The 20067-nt window shown below is 41.4% G+C and overlaps 1 protein-coding gene across 3 annotated transcripts in view; it reads right to left on the reverse strand.

Annotated features, from left to right (window-relative positions):
* Positions 1 to 5184: 5184 nt before the first annotated feature.
* LOC148018697 (protein OSB3, chloroplastic/mitochondrial-like) overlaps positions 5185 to 20067 on the reverse strand; it is a 107183-nt gene continuing 92300 nt past the window's right edge. For 2 of the 3 annotated variants that reach the window (XM_087701583.1, XM_087701581.1), the window contains exons 9-11: positions 7858 to 7978; positions 6435 to 6526; positions 5185 to 6315 (exon numbers count right to left, since the gene is read on the reverse strand). In XM_087701583.1, coding sequence (XP_087557709.1) covers positions 6148 to 6315; positions 6435 to 6526; positions 7858 to 7978 — 381 coding nt within the window. In that variant the 3' untranslated portion in view covers positions 5185 to 6147. The remainder of the gene's footprint in view (positions 6316 to 6434; positions 6527 to 7857; positions 7979 to 20067) is intronic. The other variant, XM_087701582.1, reaches the window with a different exon arrangement.

The raw sequence follows: 20067 nt of genomic DNA on the forward strand, positions 1-20067 counted from the left end.
CTCATTAGTGTCACGGAAACACACCTGGCCAACTTGGGACGAAAAGGCAACACAGTAAACAAGGGAGCAATCTTTTGGTATCTTGGCATACCCATTGGGATAGTTACAACAGAATCATCCATGTCCTCTTGGGCATTAGAGAAGATTAGGGACAAAATTAACTGCTAGAAGCTGACAACTTGGCTGCTACATATAAAGCTCCAAAATCTTGGGCATGTTCATCAGCCCCATGCTTTCTTTCTATCTCCCCTTCATAAAATGGGGATCAAAAGAGAAGAAATGGCAATCAACGATAGGAAATTTTTTAATGGGGCAAGGGGGGGAATGTCAAGTATCTACCCCCAACCAAGTGAACACACTGAAGCTCCCCAACGACTGAGGAGGATTAGGGCTGCTTGATCCTTCCACAAAAAGCATAGCCCTCAAAGCCAAGTTCTGATAAAGATGTGAGGCTCAGGATATGCCATGGGCATCCATGCTAGTAGGCACTATATTAGCCTCCAATCAGAAATTATGCAGCACATGGGCCATAGAAGGGCTTGAGGTCACTTGCTCGCATGCACGCAACAAGGTCAAAGCACAACAAATGCTGGGCAATCTGTGTAAGGACTGGGCATCAATACTAAGCAAAGCAAAGGGCAAGCTGCTCCCTGTAGGCATAGGGCAAAGTGAGAATGTTTTTTGGTCCAAGTAGCAATACAGCTTGCCAAATGAGGAATGCACTTGGTCAAAGTTGGATACCATCTCTTCAAGCACTGACTAAAGCCTGATGATGGCAATTCCCCAGGAATTCAGGCATCCAAGCTATGAGACATTTCTAGTACTCCTGAACTTTATTGGCCTTGGATAGCCCAAAACTGCACTGGACTGAACAGTCCCTTGGCAAGCGGGAGAGAAGCAATGGCACTATATCTCAATGGTAAAGAAATATCAACAATTCTCAGCTCCAAGCATATCAAGAGGGTCACACTAAGTGACATAGTCAACTCATCTTAGATCAATAAGAACTGGGGAGTATACATAGGAGGTGACTCCCTCTTGAACTATTTTGTCAGGAGAGCTGGTCCTTACCTATCCCACTCAAAGATGGGTTCTTCTTATGGAGAGTCATAACTAGAGCATGGCTTTATACTCTAAAGCTGAGAAAAGAGGCATGATGGATGGTCTATGTGGATGTGGACAAGAAGATTGATCAAATCCCCTGCTCTTGACCCTTCCTCTTAAATCAACCTTCCACTAAAACCATGCTCTTTGCTTTGTTTTTTCTCAATAATCCCAAAAATTAAGTTCCATAGTACTTGTGGATGAGTGATCCATGAGGATGTTCCAAAGGTATTAAGATTGTGTGCTTTCTTTTACATTTTACTTTGTCTTTTCTTATGTAAGCCTACTCTACCGTAAGTAATCTCAATCGATGTGAACCAGTCTCTATCAATTCGATTTTCCCAATCTAGTCATGTGCAAATTGGAGTGAGTGTGTTATGGATCCCATCCTTGTCCTAGCAATGGAACCAAAATGTTGGGCTACACACCAAAATTGGAACATTGAAACAAACTCTTATTATTTCAAGAGTTCAACCACGTTAGTTAGGCATCTATCACCTAGTTGCCTTGCATTCCATTCAAATCAATCATACATCCACTCTTTCCATCATGAAAGCAATGAATGCAAGACTAATATCGAGGCATACTAAGCTTACCATTTTACCTTATGCATTATAGTCTAAAACTCTTAAGGTTCCACAATCCACATATCACTCCATAAGTTGCAACTCTACTTCTTCCTATTCACCACATGCATACCAACTTTGAGAAAAGATGTTATAGACGAAGAGGAGAAGAGAAAAGAGAAAGGTTCATCCCACAAGTCTCTCACTCCCTCACAACTTGATCCTCATACTCTCGTTCAACTCTACCTCACATGGGATGATGAAAGAGAAATAAGAATGTATGAGAGCATCTCCTCAAAAGTCCCTAACTCAAATATGCACTCTTGATCTCATGCATGATAGAAAAATGAATAACAAGAAGAGCAATGACTCAACTTTGTGCAAACATAAATAGCTTATTTTATTCCTTTGTAATAATTTTGTACAAAAAGTTAGGGTTTCGACCCCTCTTAAGCATCGTACCCACCTTACAAGAACCTTATTGCACTCCTTATACTTTATGGGATAAGAAGCTTGTGAGGGATAGTACAATACTCACGAGAGTAAAGCTCATTTCTAAGAAATAATAAAATGATGTCATAAATTTACCAATGTCCCAAGATAATTTAGTGAAGCTCAAAAGTTAGTGTCTCCCAAAATAATTACAATCACATACACTTTAAGCTTGCTTTGACTTTTTATTGTCGCTCTTTGCTATTAATACCACACAAATAGCAAAACATATGCTTCACTCCTTTCCAATGCTTGATATTTGCGCTATGCATAAACTAGCCCATTTATAACATTGCAAAACCTACTAAGGCCTCATAATGCATATATAAATCAAGCATCCAATACATTTAATGATAAAGAAATACATCAAAGGAGTCTACTATATCATGAAGGATCAACTTCAAATCTATCTCCATTGGAGTAGTAATAGACTTGTACTTGTCAATACCAATGCTCTAGAACAATGTCCGAGAAGTAATCTCTCCATCATAATACGTAAATTAAATGCAAGCAATTTATCGCATAATGAAGGCTCAACTTCAAACCCATCTCCATAGAAGCAACAATAGGCATGCAATCCCCAAAACTAAACCTCTTCAACAATATCTCCAAAGCAATGCCACCATCACACTACCTAAATGACATGTCCAAATTATGATGTTATAAGTCTAAATCTCACATGTCAAAAGCCAATTTCAAGTTCATCTTAAAGTTATTACACATTACTTTTTCTCTCAATTAAAATGAAGTGTTTGCTAGATCTTGACAAATTATCAACCATACATTCGAATTCTTTGAAGCACAATAAACATGTCAAACTTAGCTTTCAAAAAATACATCTATGTATGTATGAGTAGTCATCAATTGATGCCATGAAGATATAAATAATGACCAAAAGATGACATTTTTATCAAACCATAAATATCATTATATACAAACTCTAGTTCCAAACAACTCTAACTAAACCATCTTCTTGAAGATAGACTATATTATCTCTTATCAAATACATAATCCTCCCAAATCTTTTTTAAATATACCTTAAAGTAAGCAATGAAGACACCATATCAAAAGTACATTTATCATTCAAAATTTTAGAATCTAAGCTAATCTTGGCAACTAATAATAATTTTATTTAATCTAAAGTGCATACAAAGCATTGAAGGTATGAAAGTATTACCATTAGAAGTAGTCAACATAATTTTTACCAACTTCTTCAATGGCATAACAAGGGCTTAAAGCACATGTCACTATATTATCCTTAGGGATAAACCCAAAAGAAGCCCAAAAGAAGTGAACGAATCATGTTACCAAAATGCTTAGTGACACCACTATTGAAGCACCATACATTGTAATACCTTTGTCAAAGTACCATGGATCTAAACTCAAAATAGATATATAAGAATCCTCACATTTTTTTAGAGGTGCTTCAAGATTAGGCAATGAAGGCACCATGTAAATTTTTTGAAAGCATAGAAAACTAGCAATTTTCAAATGACCAAAACATGTATATCGAAGTTAATAAACTTAATGACAACATTATCAAAGCTCCACATTGTGATACCATTGTCAAAGCACCATATATCTAATCTCAAAATCGATATACAAGAATTCTCTTTTTTTTTTTGAAGTACCTCAAGATTAGGCAATGAAGACACCATGTTAAATTTTTACAAACATAGAAAACTAGCAATTTTCAAATAACCATAACATATATATCAAAGTTCTACATGTGAAACAACCCATGAATTTGATGTACGTGTAATATCTATTGAATATTTCCATAATTATTGAGATTATACAATCCATGGCTTAACAAACCAAATACAACACTCGTATCACTACCTAAGGGATTATAAATAGCACATTTCTCATCCAAAATTTTGACAACTAAGCCTATCTTGCAAGCATAAAAAGTGGTAACAATTTTTTTAATGTGAAGTGCATATAAGGCATTATAGGTATAGAAGTATTATTTCACAACTCTTTTAATAGTGTAAAAGAAGCTATAAGCACACGTCACATTATTGAAGTACTACACAACATTGTATCATTGCCAGATAACCACACGTATCAATTCAAAACAAACATCCAAGGATCATACAACATCTAATCATAAAGCATTGTACACTAAACGTCCATTTTGTATCATGCACAACATTTTCAAAATTAAAATTAGAAAGATAAGCATATGCAACATCCATACCAACCTCTGTTTTCTTAGTCTCTTATGTGGCTAGTTCAACAAAATCCTTAATGATATAATCTCTTTCTTTTGCGATACATGCAAAGGATTTTACACTTAATTTCCTTCTCATCCTTATCAACTTTCTTTGTATAAACAAAATTTACCAAATTTCTACATGTAATAAAACAAATAGCTTTTGCCTGTGTTCCTAACTAGATACATGTGCTTAATTTGTAACTTGCATAGCAAACCTATTTTCGTGACATCCATCTTCTTGCAATACAATAGAAATCAACTTCGTGAATAAAAACATATTGGGATTGCCTTTCATCATCAAATGAAAGATAGATGAGAAACTCTAATAAGGATTGAAAAGACTATTGAGAATAGTCTCCACAATTGAGTCATTTCATAAAACCTCATTTGTAGCAATTAACTGCTCCTTAAAATTTTTGCTATTTGTCTAAAGAATATCCATAGTCACCTTTGTTCCTTTGTTCTCTCTGATTACTTGGATATATAAGTAACACATACATCAATTTGAACTCAATGCAAACATGCAAGTGTATCTCAATCATCTTTAGCTATTTTACATGAGTGAATGTGTGGGATCACGATACATGTAAGAGACAACGCAATCCAAGTATAAGCATGTGTATGAATGCCATCCCAACAATGTGCTTAACAAAGGTACTAGTACTCTAGGATTAATTGCAATCAAAGACTAGAAGTGTAGCATTCTCAACATCACATGTTCATGCTGCACTTTCAGCTTCTATTGCCACAACACATCATACAAGAAGTTCTTGCACAATGTTTCATAACCCTTTTGAAATCAATACAGATGCATCATATTAGCCCACAATGGACAGGTGGTTCTATCCAAATTTTCCTCAACCACTGGCATACAAAATATGTCATTGTTGCCAGCCAAGGGACTTTATACAGAAAAGTTACCTCTATCAGGGAAAATCTACACGACGAATCCATGCTATATTTCACATTTCAAAGTAGACTGTACAAGGCCTTGTCTACAAAAATCAACACTTCAAACTCCTCCATGGCAAGACAAAGTACCAAACACACTATTGTTTATATTAGTCAACCTGCAGGTGCACATCAAATCTCACCCCAATTGGAGAAGATGAAGCAAAGGATGCTAACGACTCACCCAAGAAGCTGAAGCTCGTATTCATACTAATGCTAGAATTAGGAGAAGCTTGAAAGTGCACAACACAAAGCATATTGAGAAATATCAATCTATATGTTTTACAAGACTAAGCGTTCCCTATCATGATGGATATATATCCAAAACTAAGGACAGCCTTCCTGTGCTTGTTTCCCAACTTCCCACGTGTAGCCAGCACTGGAGTCTGCCCCAAGTCAAGGAAATGTACCGCAATGCTTCAAGGGACTTGAATCTCACAAAGTACATCCACATCCCACAGGCAAGCTCACTCTGAAATTTATCCTTTGCGTCATTTGCTTCCTGATATAACTGCATTCATAATGTAAAATTTTGGATTGCTGAAGATCCTACAACCTCCATTCATAATGTAAAATCTTGCATTGCTGAAGATCCTACAACCTCTTTCTGGTGTTCTTTCAGTAAAACCTTTTTGCACTAATTGTATGGAATTGAGCTCCAAGTATACCACGTAATGCCTCCCAGCAAAGAACACAGCAGATTGCTATATCAAGACAATGCATGCTTGACTATCAAACGTTTAGGAGGCCAAGTATACATTTTCCTCTCCTAAAAATCTCCAAAGTTAGCAACAGTAGCTTATGAAACCTCTGCTAAAATACTGAGCTTTCTTCCTCCAAGTCTGATCCGCCTTTGTCTGCTTCGCCTTGAGAATCACTTTTGTGCTGCAACTTGGATGTTACCCAAGCAGGTGTTGAATTATCAATCCACAAACCCCCTCCTGTGGATTTGTGTCTAAAATCAGGATGCTTCGAGCTTTTCTGCACATGAAAAAATCACTAAAATTCAAAAGCAAACCACACTTAAGGGGCAAGCCACAATGCATTTGGGCAGGCAAGAAAAGCATGTACTCAGGACTTTCAAAAACAAAAGCAATAACCTTCTTGTTTCTGATGTCCCACCACTCGGATGGATTAGCAAAAAAAGTTTGCCACAACTTCTCTACCTCCAGGTCTGGTGTCCCTTTTTGGCCTACAACAATTTTACAGAGTTTTCAAAGAAAATGCCCCAGTATAGCAAAATACAGATTGGAGTTAAAGCATAATGTCTGACTCTAATCAGCTGCAGACTTGCATGTGATGACAGCTGCAAATTTGCATGTGATGGTGGGTTGTGAACATTCATATAAGACACTAAACCTTGCAAGTGCTAAGAGTTTGCACTTAACATTATGTGCCTGTATGTATTTAATGGATCTGTGTTACCCATGCGAGGTACACCATGATATCCAAAAAGAGAGAAAATCTCAATGTAGGATGGATAGTTAGAAATACTTGTCTTCACTTTGCTCTTTGTCGTCAGTATTTTTTCACACGGGCACAAGGATCATTGAAAGAACTTGTGATTCCTTACTTCTTGATAGTGAGGGTATAATAAGTTCTGCTCAAAAGCTTTATTGTCTATATCATTAAATTTGTGCATTTCAAACATTGGCAGATCCATGACATGTAACAAAGGATAAGGATATATATCCAGCCTGTATCAGAGCTGTCTGCATAATATCCATGAGAAATTTTGGAGAATAATCAAAACAAATGGTGACTCCAAATAGGGCACCAAAACATTACTTATTTGGGCCAATGTTACCATGAAAAAGATTTCAATAGCCCTGAAATGTGAAATGGCTGAAACTTTTAACCCAAAAGGAAATGCCTGGCTAACACATGATTTTGGAATGACAAAATTTGCTTCTTACTTTTTTAGGTGTTTTTTCACATGCTTTATTTAGCGTGCATGTTGATTCTTCTTATTGTATTAAGAGGGATATGCTATTGCCTTGATGTTGAAACATTGTGAACCATCATCAGTGATGATAGCCCAACCTCACCCTTGCAAATACATCGCCAAGAAAAGGATGAAAAGCCAAAAAAGACCTTGATGTACCTCAAGAACCTTACATGCTAATGCTTGATGCACATACTTGGTGTAGTTCAATTTGCACACATGCACCCAAAAAAACGGATCATTTGTTGCCATTAAGGCGTACACTACAAATATATACAGTGCATATCAGCATTTTGGTCAGCTGTTTCGCTTGGTCCTTGCACAGGTTGAGACATTTTCGGGGTGAAAGACTTGTTTCCAGGGTGAAAAGCTTCACAGTTATGAGGATTTAGGCACTTGCTAAAAGCCCATCTTGGCATCGAATATATGAACACACATTTGTTTCGAATGGATTCAAAGTAGCTAAGCTTAACATAGAATCTTCAAAATCACATCTAGAAAAAGATTCCTATTCAGAAGTATAAGAATCATTCTATCAGCTTATTAAAATGTACTTCAATGACCTGATAGTGACTTACTTTTAGGTTCAAGGACCCCTTGTTCAAGGCACTCCTTAACCCAAGATGGAGTCTTGTGGTCTATAATCCATAATGCAGCTCCAGAAGTTTTGTGCTTGAAGTCTGGGCATTTCCGATTTACCTGTTGAAAGACAAAACAAACGAACAAGTTTAGTACAAAACAGTCTTCAATATCATGCAGCTAACTTGAATGTCCAAATATTCTGGTTTCAAATGACAAGCCTCTACATTACATAATCATCTTTTGATGTCTACATTTATTTACCATGTCGATCCTCCTCTCTGTCGCCTACCATCCCCACTAGCGGAAAGCTCTACAAATATGTACCACTTTATAATATTATCCTGCTAATGGGGACCATGGCAGCCTGGCATATTTCGGCAGCTCCAAGCTACAAGACTTGGGAAGAGGTTTTAGGTCAGATTTGCTGCTGCCATTATCCAGGCTTGGAGATCAATATCTGTAGGACTTCACCATCAGAGAGAGGACATACTGGAGAGATTCTCAGTGTCGCATGGAGACATGTTTCTTGCAGGTAGGAGACATACCACTGTTTCGAAATATTTTGTACTTACGAAACATGCTCTTTTTGGCCCTTTCGTTAAGAAAATATTTTTTAACCTTACTTTGAGCTCTTTCATGCTATAGCTGATATGTAAGCCCATGCACGTTTAAGATTTGTAAATAATTACCTTATTTAATGGATGAAGGCAGCTGGCTTGAACATGACTCAATCATGATTAATGGATATGGTACGCTTACAATTCAAAAAACTTACACATTACTAACTGAGGTTTTTGGAATCTAATTTAGACATCAATGTTTCTTAAGTCAAGTTCAAAGTTCTTTTCTACGTTCTCATGAAAGTTGTACGAAACTTAGAGACCTACCATGCTTTTATTTACATATTCATAATTAATTTATTAGTTAAATATCATTTATTTATTAGACTTGTATGAAACCTGTTTTTAAATATTTCTGAAGTGTATGAGTCCCCTTTCCTATATATGAAGCTTCCTATTTCAGACTTACTACATTGGATCCTCTTCACATATTGCTTCTACAATGGGTGAGGGATTTGCCTTTCTAGAGCCACCAGCTCAATCATTGGGATAAATGCACAACAATCAAGACATTGAAAAGTCTTCTATTATTTCCAAAGTTGCAACTCGCTTTGGTGACAATCTTACCTTGTCTTCTCGACCCTCCACTCTAACTAACTATGCATCCTTCTCTCCAACCCAAGAAAGCTAGAACATAAGACTAGCTTCAAGAGGTAGTGAACTTATTGTACCTTCCTACATTGTAGTCTAGAAGCTTGAAGGCTCAAAGATGATTCCATGACCCAAGTAACACAATCCAATGCCATCACTATTGGGAATAAAGGGCCATCGTGCCTTTTATATGTGCACGGGTGTGAACACACCCTTAGCACATTTGAATTTTCATATATATCTATCTAAAACCTAAAGAGGTAGACTAGTCTTTGTACCGTACAAGAAAGGTGTCGCACTCAATCTCCTTTCTACTACTCTCTCTACTTTGTGTGTGTGTGTGTTATCCGCCATGTTCATTCTCAGCTCCGTGAGGCTCCATCAAACTGGTATCAGAGCCACAGGTTGTGCACGCTTCCCAAGGCCTATGACGGGCATCAGGCCACATGACGGGCGAGCAAGAGGTGCAGGCCAACAAGAGCCTCAAGTGTCGCAGGTGATAAGGAAGAGTTGCAGGGTCGCAGGTCATGCGACAGGCACACGACAAGTCAATAGGGTTGTCAAGGCGAGCTCAATAGGCAGGTGTCGCAAGAGCTACAGGCGAGCTTCACAGCCAACAGTCGGTAGGTCGCGGGCTATAGGAGACACGTTGTAGACGACACGCTGCTGGCGACTAGTAGGTGACAACCGCCAAGCAACAATGGGTAGAAGCCGTCCACGTGAGGCCAGGTGACGACGGGTAGGTCAACGAAATTTTTTTTTCTCAAAAATATCCTTTTTTCTTTTCTCCGTCATCGAGTGTTTAAACGCAAAGGCACAAAGTCAAATTTTTCCCAAGGAATCTGGGGTTTTTCCCAGATCTGGGGACTTTAATACAGAACTGGACAATCTGACTCAAAAATTGCAAGATCGGTGCACATTTGCCTGGGAATTTTGGGGCTTTTCACATTTTAGTTAATTTTTCTTCAATTTCACTAGAATTTTTGCACACCGGACCCGAGAAATTTGGGGATTTGTCCAGATTTGATGCGAGCAAGACACAACAGTGATATTTGTCTCAGAAATTGCAGGAATTTATGACATTTTGCCTCCGATATTTGGGGCTTTTCATGTACATGCAAGAATTGGGCTGAAATTCACCTAATTTCTCGACATTGATGCACATTGCACCCCGTGCAATTTGGGGTTTTTGCTGTTTGAGTGAAATTTATGCATCATTTGGTCATTTTATGTACATGCGGGTTTAATTCCATGCAATTTGAACATTTAGCACTCGAAAAATTTTGGGGGTTTTGCTGAAACTGCTCTATTTTGGCAAAATTGGCCTATTCTATGCATGTCAAGGACAATGCAGATGTATGGTTGATGCTTTGAGCACAAAAATTTTGGGGCTTTTGACACTGTGTGTCAAACTTTTTGCCCGTGGGTGCATGTACAACAGAAATTGCAGCTAAAATTTGGGACTTCTCATGTAATGTGATGTATTTGTCCTTGGAACAGCTGTAATCAATTGTGGAGTGCTGTAGCACCAAGTTTAGTGCCTCTGCAAATTTATTTACAGATCTGAAATTTCTGCTTTTATGTGGTTATTTATTGCTGGTTGGTACTTGTTTATACCTTGGTCACTTGTGTGATAGTTTGGGCCTGCATTTGCTGAATTTTTTGGTCACGTTTGGGCTGAAAATCATGGCTGGCAGCAGTGAGAGCAAGCATCTCATGCACATTAAGAAGCTTGAAGGAGCACATAACTTTGCAGCCCGACATAAACAGTGCTATAATATCCTATTGCAGAAGAAGCAAGCAAGGACGATTAAGACCAAAGGAGCAAAGCCCGCAGACATGGAACAGGAAGATTGGGATGAGTTAAATGAGCTAGCACGCTCAACCATCAAGCTATCGATTTGTGATGCCTTGTTGTTCAACATTGAAGGTTTGGATTCTGCCTATGCTATTTGGACTCAATTGGAAGAACTGTATGCCCAAAAGAGTGCCACAAGCAAACTTTATTGGCTGAAAAAGCTTATGGATTTGTGTATGAAAGAGGGTACTGCAATGTCTACTCACTTGAGTGAGTTTAACTCCATTGTCAGCCAGCTGGTTGCCTTGAAGTTCATGATTGATGAAGAATTTAAGGCCATGTTCTTACTTTGCAATCTGCCAGAGAGTTGGGATACAGTTAAGACTGCTATGAGCAATTCTAATGCGATCCTTTTGTATGCTAATGTAGAGCGTGCTCTACTCATGGAACAAATGAATCAGCAGAACAATGCATCCAGTAAGTCTTCTGGTGCTTTGCATACTAGGGACAGATCACAGTAAAAAGGCAAATCTGATAGCAAGGGACAGAGTAAATCGCGTGGTAAGGATGTTGAATGCCATCATTGTGGCAAAAAGGGTCACTTTAAACGTTACTGCTACAAATGGAAGAAAGAGAAAAGAATGACAAGAAGAGAAATGATAGCAAGGAAGAGAAGAAAGAGAATCAACCTAAGAATAACAGTATCAAAATTAAAGAGGTAAATATAGTCACTCATGACAGTGACAGTGGGAATGATGTACTCTTTGTCTCTTCACACTTTAGTACACATGCTTTACTTCCAGATACGGATGATGACATGCATACTTGGATTCTAGATTCAGGTGCTTCCTTTCATGTCACCCCTCATCATGAGTGGTTTTTTGACTATACAAGGGGTTGACATGGTGTTGTCCATCTTGGGGACAACTATGCATGTGACATTGTAGATATTGACAGTGTGCAGTTGCAGTTTCAGCATGGTTCTGTCTTTACACTTCAGCATGTACAGTATATATCTCAACTCAAGAAGAGCTTGATTAGCACAAGGCAGCTAGATGATGATGGATTTCATACCACCTTTGGTGATGGGAAATGAAAGATCTGTAAGGGATCTAGAGTGATTGCCAGAGGTTGTAAAAGTGATACCTTGTATCCTCTCCATGTATCTAGTGTGCATGACCATGTTGTTGCCATGACCGAGCAGCCAAGTGTTTCTTTGTGGCATGGCCAGTTGGGACACATGAGTCAAACTGGAATGAAAGTGCTTTCTTGTTTGGGTTACTTGCCTTGTCTTCATTATGCTAATTTTGAGCATTGTGTTTATGATAAACATGCACAGACATCTCATAAGAAGTCTCTTTCGCTGAAATCTTCTCCTCTAGAGTTAGTACATTCCGATGTATGTCAGATGCCAGGATTATCTTTAGGGGGAAAGAAATACTTTGTCATCTTTGTCGATGATGCTACACGGAAGCTATAGGTTTAACCTATTCGTAGCAAGGACGAAGTGCTTGATAAGTTTCCAAAATTCTTGGCATTGGTTGAGAATCAAACTGATAAGACACTTAAGTGTCTTTGCTCTCACAATGGTGGGGAATATGTGTCCAAGGCCTTTCAGGCATTTCGTGACAACAAAGGGATAAAAAGGGAGCTCACTGCCCCTCATAATCCGCCCCAAAATGGTGTTGCAGAGAGTATGAATTGGACTATTCAAAACAAGGTCCGTACAATGCTGTCATATGCTGCTTTACCTCATGGTTTTTGGGCTGAGGCTATTATGACAACTGTACACTTGATTAATCGGTCACCAAACAGGTCTTTGGAAGAGGGAGTTCCCCAAGAAGCGTGGTCGGGCAAGCCACCTTCGTATGCACACTTGAAAGTGTTTGGCTGCGAAGCATTTGTGCACATACGAAAGGAAAAACGCAACAAACTTGAGCCAAAGTCTTGTAAATGTATTTTCCTAAGATATGGTGATGAAGGTGAAATGGGGTATAGATTATGGGATCCTGAGAAAAGAAAAGTAGTACACAGCAATGATGTTATCTTCCGGGAAGATCGCATGCATAAACAGCCCGAAAAAACAAAGGACGTCTATAGGGTTGTATTCCGAGAAGAAATACCTTTTGGACAGCAAAATGTGCCCGTTGTACAGTAGCAAATATCTGTTGTAAATGAACCTGCAAATGCAAAAAATGATTCTGGAAATGATCAGCCAACCATTGCCCATAATGATGAGCCACTGGATGTGCAGGAACATGCAGGACAGCAAGCTATTAATGTTGTTTTGCAGGCCGAAATGCCAGGACAACAAGCTGAAAATGGAAATTTGCAAGAAAAGCCAGCAAACAATGATCATTGGGTTAGGAGATTGTCTAGGGCTACTAGACAATCTGATAGATTCGTTCCTGGTGCAAACAATGTGGCTGATTATGCCATGTTGACAAACTGTGGTGAACTATCTTGTTGCAATGGACAGACAGGACAGCAAGAAATGATATAAAGTCATGTTGTCAGAAATGAAATCTCTTGAGAAAAATGGCACTTGGAACTTGGTGCAGTTGCCTAAAGGGCAAAAAACCCTTCCATGCAAATGGATTTACAAGATGAAGGTCACTTCTAGTTCCTCACAAAAGTACAAAGCAAGTTTGGTTGCGAAGGGGTACAAGCAAGAACATGGAGTTGACTTTGATAAGATCTTCTCCCCTATAGTCAAGATAACTACATTGAGAACCATTTTGGGCTTGGTTGCAAGTGAAGATATGCAGCTCATACAGATGGATGTAAAGATTGCATTCTTATATGGTGATCTGCATGAAGACATATATATGCAGCAGCTCGAAGGGTTTGTGGCAAAAGGGAAAGAGAAGATGGTATGTAAACTCAAAAGGAGTTTGTATGGCCTGAAAAAAGCACCAAGAGAATGGTATCATAAGTTTGATACATTTATGCAGTCTCAAAGTTTTCATAGAAGTCAAGTGGATCACTACTCATACACCAAGAAGACAACAAATGGTAGCCTGATTATCTTGGTTCTGTATGTAGATGACCTGGTGATTGCTGGCAGGGATACTCATGCCTTGGACTCACTAAAGCAAAGTCTTCATGGCAGCTTTGACATGAAGGACCTTGGTGATGCAAATCACATTCTTATCATGTAAATACTCAGAGATAGGTCAAAAGGATTACTCCATCTATCTCAACAAGAGTATATCTCCAAGGTTTTGCAGGGTTTCAATATGGAGGGGAGGAAACAATTGGGATTTCATTGCCTCCATATGTGAAACTCAGTGCAGAGGACAGCCCTACATCGAATGATGAGAAGGCTGAAATGGCCAAGATACCAAATGCTTCAGTTGTTGGCAGTTTGATGTATGCTATGGTTGTTACACGTCCTGATATTGCCTTTGTAGTGGGAGTGGTTAGCAGATACATGGCAAACCTTGGCAAAAAGCATTGGGATGCAGTGAAAGGTATTATGAGATATCTCAAAGACACAAAGGAGTTGTGCATCTGCTTTGGAAAGCAAAACATTTGTCGTTGGCTTTACAGATGCAAACAATGCTGGTCATGCGGACTGCAAAAAGTCCACTTCTGGGTATGTGTTTACCTTCAGAGGAGGAGCAGTCTCTTGGACCTCCAGGCTACAAAAGTGTGTTGCATTGTCTACTACAGAGGTAGAGTATGTGGCTGCCATTGAGGCATGCAAGGAGGCTTTATGGCTTTCATGTCTGGTGGGAGAACTTGGCATTATAGTGTTACTTGTTCTCCATTGTGATAGTCAAGATGTTATCATACTAGCACAGAATCTCGTCTTTCATGCAAAGATGAAGCACATACAGGTAAAGTATCAATTCATGAGAGATGTACTTGACACCAAGAGCATTGAACTTGTCAAAGTGCATACAGATGATAATCTTGCAGATCTTCTCACGAAGGGTCTTCCAACAAAGTGGTTTGCTCATTGCCGACAGATGATGGGAGTTGGATAGGTATATGTATTCCAGCTTTGTATATACCTAGACTTAGTTGATTCTTTTGTCCTCTTAAGGCACATTGCCTTTAGGTGGGAGGTTATTTAGAATAAAGGGCCATTGTGCCTTTTATATGTGCACGGGTGTGAACACACCCTTAGCACATTTCTACTTTCATATATATCTATCTAAAACCTAAAGAGGTACACTAGTCTTTGTACCAAACAAGAAAGGTGTCGCACTCACTCTCATTTCTACTGCTCTCTCTACTCTGTGTGTGTGTGTGTTATCTGCCACGTTCACTCTTAACTCCATCAAGCTCCATCAATCACTCCATCGCATCCACCACTAACACTAAGCACACCAACAAATAGAGAAGCTAGTAGAGAAGAAAAAGAAAAGCAAAAAGATGTAACTCATGGTCTCCTAGGTCATTTTGGCCTTTTGTAGACGTTAATATATCATTTTCATTTTCTCTCTCTCCCCCCCCCCCCACTCTCTCTCTCTCTCTCTCTCTCTCTCTCTCTCTCTCTCTCTCTCTCTCTCTCTCTCTCTCTCTCTCTCTCTCTCTCTCTCTCTCTCTCCTGCTTCGTGGACTTCCGCAAGGCCTTTGACACAATCCCACGAGCGAGGCTCACGCAGAGACTACAGGAACTGGAGGTACCAACCGAAATACGATGGGGGATACTGGCACTATATGAATCGGTAACGGGCCGAGTTCGGGCACCGGGAGAGCTGTCAAATGAGATCACCAGCACCATCAGAGTCAAGCAGGGATGCCCACTCTCGCCCACCCTATTTGGCCTCTACATTGATGAGATCTCAGAGTACATAGATAGATTGGGCGAGGAGCGATCGAGCCTGGGAGGGACACTGATACCTATCTTACTATATGCAGGCGACATAGTCCTCATCTCCAGCACACCCGAAGGGCTGCAGCGCCAACTGGACGCACTACACGCCTTCTGCCAAGACAAAGACCTAACTGTGAACCTGGGGAAAACCAAGGTCATGGTGTTCAACACGTCAACCCAATGGCTCCGACGGTCAGTACCCCCTTCACATACGGTGGAGAAACCGTGGACGTGGTCCAAAGATACGTCTATCTGGGGATTACATTCTCTGGACCGAGATTTACCCTGAGAAAAGCCACGGAAGATAAGACTAACCCGAGGCTATGCAGCCCTCGGGTCAATGGAGAACCAATGTGCCCGCATACAGTTCCAAGAACCCCGAACAAAGCTCTGGCTTTTTGACACCTTGGTCACACCAGCCCTCCTGTACGGGGCTCCCATATGGGGGTCCAATCTCTACCACACGCGGAGGGCCCCACAGGATCAGCCATTGCCTAAGGAGGAGGCCACCTATGAGGGATGGGACCAGATGGAGAGACCCCTCATACTTATGATCTCACGAATGATCCGAAGCAACCCCTCCGTATCACATGAGATCATCCGCGCAGAGCTGGGGGCATCGCCCCTCGTGGCTGAGGCCCTCTTCCAGACCGTGACCTTCTTGCGCCGAATATGGGACCTGCCCCGGCACCGATACCCCAGACTCGCCCTGAAGTCATCCAAACAGCTAGCAACACAAGGGGACACTGAGTGCTGGTATGCCCGAACAGAGACCTGGCTACGGCTCCATGGCCTGCACATGGACCACCTCCCCCCACTACAATACAGCCTAGACTGCCCACACCTGGAGCTCAGCCGAGAGGAGGTAAATCGCATCACCAAAATGGATATCATCCAGACAGACACCGCTAGGACATGGGTGACCCCCACGTTGGAACTAGGAACCAAGAAGGCTTTCTACCGAGAACACTTCCTGCATATCTCCCCGGACGGCTTCATCACCCGCCCAAGCTACATGGACACACACCTGTCTCACGGGGTCAGAAGTGCCATCGGACAGATCCGCACGTCCTCACACCAACTACGGGTCGAAACGGGTAGATACGGGGCCAACCCCCTCCCCCCAGAAGACGGAATCTGTCAGCTCTGCCATCTCGAGCCACAGACAAAGGAACACTATAGCTGTAGATGCCCAGTGTACTACGAAATCCGGGGACGCTTCCACTGCCTATTCAGCGAAGGATTCGGACCACTCTCCAAGGTGATGGAATTCAAAGACCAAAGATGCCTGGGGCTCTTTCTACTGGAAATACGACGCCACAGAGACCACCTCCTACAAACCACGGAGCAAAGACAAGGAGCCACCAACCAACGCACACTCAACGACTTCTACCAAATACCAGCTACCCTCCTCACCACCGAGGCCCCACCAGCCCAACCGGCCTCCCGGCCCCCGAGGACCACCTTAGAAATAGCCACAGCGAGAGGTAAAGCCCGGCGATCATGCCCCGCTGGCCCCCGTCCCCGCAGAAGACACTAGTCGAAGATACAAGGGATACAATGCCGCCATCGGAGGGCCCTGCCCCGCCACTTTAGCCTCTCCATACTGGACCGACCCATGCGGGACGTCTTAGGATGAACACCCCAGGAGCAGTTCCACACCGCACTGGGAGTACCTCTAGATTGTATCTAGTCCAAATATCATTTTTGTACCTACTCAATTTAGTTCAACATAGCATAAATGTTAGCTTCACTGGGACTTTTGAAATCTCCCAAACATTTGTATGCAACATTTTGGTCTCATAGGCCAACTTGGCCTGTTGTAGACATTAATATAACTTTCTTTCTTTCTCTCCTCCCCCCCTCTCTCTCTCTCTCTCTCTCTCTCTCTCTCTCTCTCTCAAAAGGTAATTGTATTAATTACGAAAAAAATGTACAAGTTTACATGATTACAAGATACACGAGGGCTCTAAGCCAACGTGTGTAAAATCCTAGTATGGAGCCACGAAAGAGTTACACAAGTCATGGCAAAGACACAGAGGAAATTGCCATATGCCAAGGAAGTAAGTCCTCCCGAGGGAGCAAGTCCGAGTACCGAATGAGATCTATCTGCCAATGCAAGAGACCTTTAAGCCTGGCAATGTGTCCCAATACATTAAAGGCCGAATCAAAAAGAAAGGCATTCCGAGTGGTCCAATTGTGCCAGCATCCCCAGTATCTAAAAAAGTGGAATAAGATCTTCATATGCAACTGTGGCGGTGTGGGGTATTTTGGGCGCACAAAAACCCAATCGAAAGGGGTTAGTGAGAATCCCACCATAGCTCGCCAAACCTGTGACAAGAGCGACCAGATATTCTTAGCAAGCGGGCAAGAAATAAATCGATGACGGGCCGATTCCACAGTAGTGGTGCAGAAGAAACAATTGCCGTTCGAGATTCGACGCTTGGAAAGGGCCGAGGCAAGAGGAAGACCACCAATCATCACCCTCCAAAGCAAGACCTTGCATTTGAAAGGTGTCTTATTCAACCAGCCCTCCATCACAGTTGCCTTCCACCATGATTGAGATTTCCGCAATCCCTAGACAGTATTAGCTTTAACAACCAGCCATTGATGATCTTTAAGCAGAAGATGGTACACCTGATTAGCTGAAGCCTTTTCCAAACTCAACCGACCTGCAAGGTCCCAGTCCTGCCAAGGATGATCCATAGCAAGGGCAGGAAAGGGTTGCCTACTCTGAAGCACTAACAAAAGCTGTTCCCATAAATCACGGTATCCACGCGGGATTCTGAAAAGTCTCCTGGCAGTACGAAACGATATGAAGACATTACGACTCGCAAGGGTGGCATCCGCAACTGAAGTCACACCCAAACGAGCCATGCGGTTAAATTTTGGTCTGAGCTCATGTTTGTCTTCCCATGAAAGTAATCTGGAGACTGCCAACAATTCCAGTTGAAAAGAGTTAGTATGCAAGCGGTCCTCCGCTGGATGCCAACGCGCCTTTTGGAGCACCACTTTCCAAGAGCCGACCAAATGAAGTAACACAGATGAGGACGGACTGGAAAACCGAGAGTCTGCATTAAGGACATGCCACCAGGAACTCCAAAGTTGTGTATTACCGTGCCGAAGCCCGCTGTCCTCAAGAAAATAACGGGCTATAACGGCCCACGGGTGATGATCCACACACATGGCACGAAAAAGAGACCAACGAAGTGCCAGCATATGAGTTTTTGCATCCAAAATAGCTCCACCACCAAAGTGTTTGGGGGTATATGTATGTGACCACGAAATCCACGAAATACCTGCATGCAATGAATCCTTCTTCCATAACATGAAACGAAAGGGGCGAGTGAGAGCCTTCAAAGTAGTAGACGTCCACGACAGCAATGGCAAGAAATATGTGAGCATTAGCAGCATAATTGTCTGAGCCACTTTGAGGCGAACATGGAAGGGCCACGCTTGCGACTTCCAATACATAAACTTAGCTGCCAATTTCTGTGAAATCCACTCTAGTAGTTGCTTTGGCCGAACATCAACACCCAAAGGGTACCCAAGATGCCTGACAATGGAACCACAGGGAACAACCTGACCCTGCCAGCCCAATGAATATAGATCAGACTCCATGCAACTGAGAATGGCTGATTTGAAAGCATTGATACAAAGACCAGAAGCATAAACAAAGCGTGTCCAAACATCTAATGCCTTGTGAATGTTGTGCTTGTCCGCACGCAAAATCATAAAGCTATCATCAGCCAAAGATTGGCTAATGAAGTGTTGTCCCAAAGGAAGAGACAATCCGGCCAGCTGAGTAGAAGCTGCCATTGAAGATAACATTGAAAGAACCAGATGAGTCGCCAAGGCAAAGAAGAGAGAACTCAAAGGGCAACCCTGTCTCACCGAGCGTGCAAGGACAAATGGCTCTGTAACACCACCATTGAGCATAACTCGCGATGAAGCCGCAGCACTAATGGTGTAGATCAATCGGGGCATCCGAGTACCAAAACCCATAGTAGACATAAGTTCTGCAATGAAAGACCAGTCTAAATAGTCAAAAGCCTTTTCCAGATCCAATTGAATCAATACCACTTCCTGACTAGAGTGCCTTGCATAGTCAATAGCCATTTGCACATTTAAGATATTATGCAAAATGTTGCGGCTCTTAATGAAACCATATTGAAGAGGATGCACAATAGCTGGAAGGTGCTTGTGGAGCCGATTCGCCAGCACTTTGGAAAAGATTTTATATATCGAACCCATCAAAGAAATTGGTCTCCAATGTTGCAACATTGATGGCGAAGGAACCTTTGAAAGCAGTTTGATAATGCCTTCTTTCCATGAGGAAGGCATGAACCCCGTTTCCCAAACCTGCTGA

This window comes from Lygodium microphyllum, chromosome 20 (assembly GCF_053477565.2).
Source record: "Lygodium microphyllum isolate KBCC chromosome 20, Lygodium_microphyllum_v1.1.10, whole genome shotgun sequence".
Lineage (NCBI taxonomy): Eukaryota > Viridiplantae > Streptophyta > Polypodiopsida > Schizaeales > Lygodiaceae > Lygodium > Lygodium microphyllum.